Source organism: Temnothorax curvispinosus, unplaced genomic scaffold, assembly GCF_003070985.1.
Source record: "Temnothorax curvispinosus isolate PA1 unplaced genomic scaffold, ASM307098v1 QBEX01016143.1, whole genome shotgun sequence".
Taxonomy (NCBI): domain Eukaryota; kingdom Metazoa; phylum Arthropoda; class Insecta; order Hymenoptera; family Formicidae; genus Temnothorax; species Temnothorax curvispinosus.
Genome location: NW_020225923.1, coordinates 1 through 4099, shown reverse-complemented (window position 1 = coordinate 4099; position 4099 = coordinate 1). Strand labels below are relative to the sequence as shown.

At 40.9% G+C, this 4099-nt stretch overlaps 1 protein-coding gene across 1 annotated transcript; it reads left to right on the top strand.

Moving 5' to 3' along the window:
- Window positions 1-205: 205 nt before the first annotated feature.
- Window positions 206-803, top strand: LOC112466399 (fatty acid synthase-like). Its single transcript, XM_025034462.1, has one exon. It carries the CDS (start codon window positions 270-272, stop codon window positions 801-803), a length of 534 nt encoding a protein of 177 aa, XP_024890230.1. The 5' UTR covers window positions 206-269.
- Window positions 804-4099: the final 3296 nt, after the last annotated feature.

The following is a 4099-nucleotide window of genomic DNA, read 5'->3' as shown; positions in this document are numbered from 1 at the left end:
GAATTTGTCGATGATAGTGACAAAGTGGTACTAGAAGATTTAAATTCTCCACTTATTAGTGAAATCTTAAATGATTTACCGCAGATTCGACACCACACTAAACTCGTGACGACCCACGAGAAATTCCCAAATATTTCTTTGCCCGACAACGTTTCTACAACGAAAATTACGAAGTTGTCGAAGGACGAGGATTGTTTGAGATAGTCCTTGGTTTCGATATTTTAACAAAAAATAGCAAAAAATTATACAAACAGTTGCTGTCTCTGTTAATGCCACAGGGTTTTCTACTGACTTTGGAAGAATCCGGGGCGGTCTACGATTATTCATCCCTGAAAATGTATGAGTTGGATATTATACTGGAAAAACAAATAAATGACAAGAAGCTTTTATTATTAAGAAAATCGCGAAATATTGCGAGAAACCAGCGGATTGTACATGTGAACAATTACGAATTTTCGGGGGTAGATGAACTGAAATCAATCATGAATGTGCAAAACGAGACTGGTGTAGATACGGAGATAATTCTCGTCTCGGAAGAAGACTTTGAATGCGAGCTACTCGGTTTTATTAATTGTTTGCGAAAAGAACCAGGCGGCAAAATAATTAGAAGCGTATTTATTCAAGATGACAAAGCGCCTACATTTTCTTTGCAAGAACCATTGTACACGAAGCAGCTACAGTTGGACCTACCTATCAATGTTATACGTTCCGGTAACGTTTGGGGATCATACAGGCATTTACCATTACCATCGTTAGAATCAAAACTTGTTCAGACGGCTTACGTTGCGCAGATGGTATGTTAAGATGTTCTATTATAAACTTTATAATAAATAATATTAATTAAATGTTTACTTATATAACAGGTACAAGGAGATATGAGTACTCTCTGCTGGGCACAGAGCAGAATGTCTCGCATTATTAACCATGAAAATTTCGTTAATGTAATTTATACGTCTGTTAATTTTAGAGATATCATGATAGCTACTGGCAGACTTAATGCTGAAACTATCGCACCGTTCGAACGCGGTAACGACTGTTTCATTGGCTTAGAATTTGTTGGTTTCAATACGCATAAGCAGAGGATAATGGGATTATGTTCACACACAGTAAAAAATCGTGCGTCCAAATGTTAAAATTTTCTTGTGTTACCAAGATTTGACTATTATTTCAATGTAAAATTAACATACAACAGCTATGTTATTATTTTCGTGTCGCGTCTTGGCCATATTATTGAGAGTGATGCCTTGCGTGGCGATAACGAGAGCGAGTTGTGCGGGTAACGGCGAGCCGCGAGTGGTCATGTAATTTGAAGGGCACTCGCCCTCGTATTTGAGTAACGTATCCGGGCCCTCAAGGACGGCGAATATTGTGTTTGGCGGGACGGAAAGATCGACGGGATCGGCGCGGGGCCGCGGAATCTCCGTGCTTGCGAGAGAATTCGGGATTCGCGTGGCAAGCCGCGGGATCGTCTGCGATACGAGTCCTTATTTCGTGTTCGGGGGCAATCGCCGGCCAGCGTGGTCGACTCGGCGAGATCGCCCATAATTTTTGCGTCGTGCGGAATCGAGGTGGCCCACTGCGCGTTGAAGGAACAACCGAAGGTGCGGCGAGTCGGTTCGTCGGCCTCGTGGCGTAAGTCCGTTGTGAGTTCGAAGCAAGGTACCGCGATACCTGAATCGTAATTGTTTCTTATGTTAAGCTTTCGTGTGTTCGTCTGCGTTTATGTGTTGCGTTGATCTAACTTCGCGTGCGTTAATCTACAGTGTTTAATATTCAACATTACTGCGTGCACTTATTGCGTTATTTATGCGGCATTCGTGCGTCAGCCTATCCGACAATTTTTGCGGTAATACGAGAGGCTCAGACCGATTATACCTACACCTATCGTTATTCTGTTGCAAGTGACTTCTACCTGACTAAATATATCATATGTTATTATTATTTATTCTCTTGTGTGTGATTGATTGCGTGACGCCTCTCTCCGAATTCCCTAAAAGAGCCCTACGCCCTGAGGTATTGCCGGGAATATCGCGTTAGATATAATTGTGTACGGTGGTGCGATCCGTCGCACCTGGCGCCCAATCTTTTGGTGTCGGAATTAGTTGCGCGTGCTGCCAATCCACGATAGCCCTCCACCGGATTGCGAGACCGGGGGAAAAAGCGTCGCACCATATTATTTAGATGTGTACGTAGAGGCAAATGGAGAGCATTCGTTTCCAGTAGATGCGGTAATCCGCTGCTTTCGAAAACACCTCCGTCGCTTTGCCTTCCCTGAGCTCCAATGTCCACAATAATAAAACGGTTCTTGGCATCACTTACTGCGAGAAAGTTTATGCTGTGCCTTCCTTTATAATTGTAGTAGCATGAGCCACTACGAGGCGGTGCCTGCAAATTGAAAACCATTATTTTGTTATATATATTTCTCATTTCACATATGTCATTGCATTATTAATGTGTAATATATTGAACCCTAATTATTGTAAATAAATTCATAATATACATACCTAAATTTTGACATGCTTCCCATCGATAGCGCCTATGCAGTGTGGAAATTGGCATATCAGTTCGAAATCTTCTGCAATCCTACTCCAATTTTCTTCTATTAAATCAACTATAACTTTCTTCTGTAGAGAGAGCCAAATTGCTTCACACGTTTCCGGAATAAGATATGATAGTGTACATTGGGCAATGCGATAAGCATATGATAGCGATGTCATGCTGTCACCAGATGCCAACCAACGTAGAGTCACCTCCAATCTCGTCCTAGCCGGTATTGGTTTTCGAACTACTGTTTGTTTTTCGATCAATGGTCCAACAAGCTTGAGTAACTCATTGAAGATTGTTGATGACATTCTGAGATAGTTGAAGTATTTTTCGGAATCTGTCAATCTCATCTCCACAAGTAAATTGTTGCTGTCACCTTGTGCAAGTCTTCTTTCTTCGGTAAAAATAGGTCGTACCCATATTCTTCGATTCTTTTTGTCTTGCAATTTCTTGTAACGCAAGTACAAATAATACATTGAAGTCACTTTTTTCATTGTTATTTCTGCATGTCTCATTGGTTCATCTCTTGCTTGTATGAGAAACTTCATAATAATCATTAACATGATATTTGGATCCATGATATACTTTTAATATATATATATATTTTTTTTTTTAGTCTTTCGCACGTGCCACGTGCCTGCACCAGGAGTCACAGCTATAGGGCACTTATGTATTAGCGCTTGTTTTACCGAATAGTTTATAACAATTAAATCACTTTTCCAATTTCATGGAGAAATGTCCACAATATTCTAAGCGAAATAGAATATATTATAAAAATACATAACCTATCTGAGGTATCTGCGTGCAACAGTACAGAGAAAAAGAACGAACATTTGACGCGCTCATCCCGCAAGTTTATTTCTCCTTATCACACTTTGCGCGGAAAAGCGGAACAGTATAGTGACAAATAGACATTTGTATTCATTTCTTAAAATTGTGTTTACTTAATTCATTGCAATTTTTATTAATATGCTTATCTTTTCAGCTTATCTATTGAATACAAACATTTTAATCAATAAATACCGTTAAAAATTAATATTTTATAATTCTCCGTTCCGCTTTTCCGCTCAAAATGTGCTCCATGTAATACAAGGCAATCAAAACAGACGGAACGGATCGACGGAAATCTAGTAAATTTTGTCTTCCGCGTTTCCGCGTTTCTGCGCTTCCGCGCTCCATGTAATGGCACCCTCATCCGCTTATCGTCGATCCACGGACGCGTCATTCGTCGATCCGATCCGCATGTGAGTCAGACCGTCTTTCCTTTTCGTCCCGCGGAACATCTGACACTTTCACTGGGCAGCGAGCTTCAACAGACAATTGTCCGTATCGAAACACCGTTTATCGCTCCTCGTCGAATGCACTATGACCATCCGGCGGATCGTCTCGATGGCTAACCGAAGACGCGGGGTACGTCGCGCGGTTCGAATTCGAGCGTTAAGGCTTCTGGGTAGTCACCGCAGCCATATTGAATTTCTTGCTATCGAGGCGAGAAATTACCCTATTTTATGTTGCGGTATTTTCCGAAATAAAAAGACATTTCAATAAAAAATCA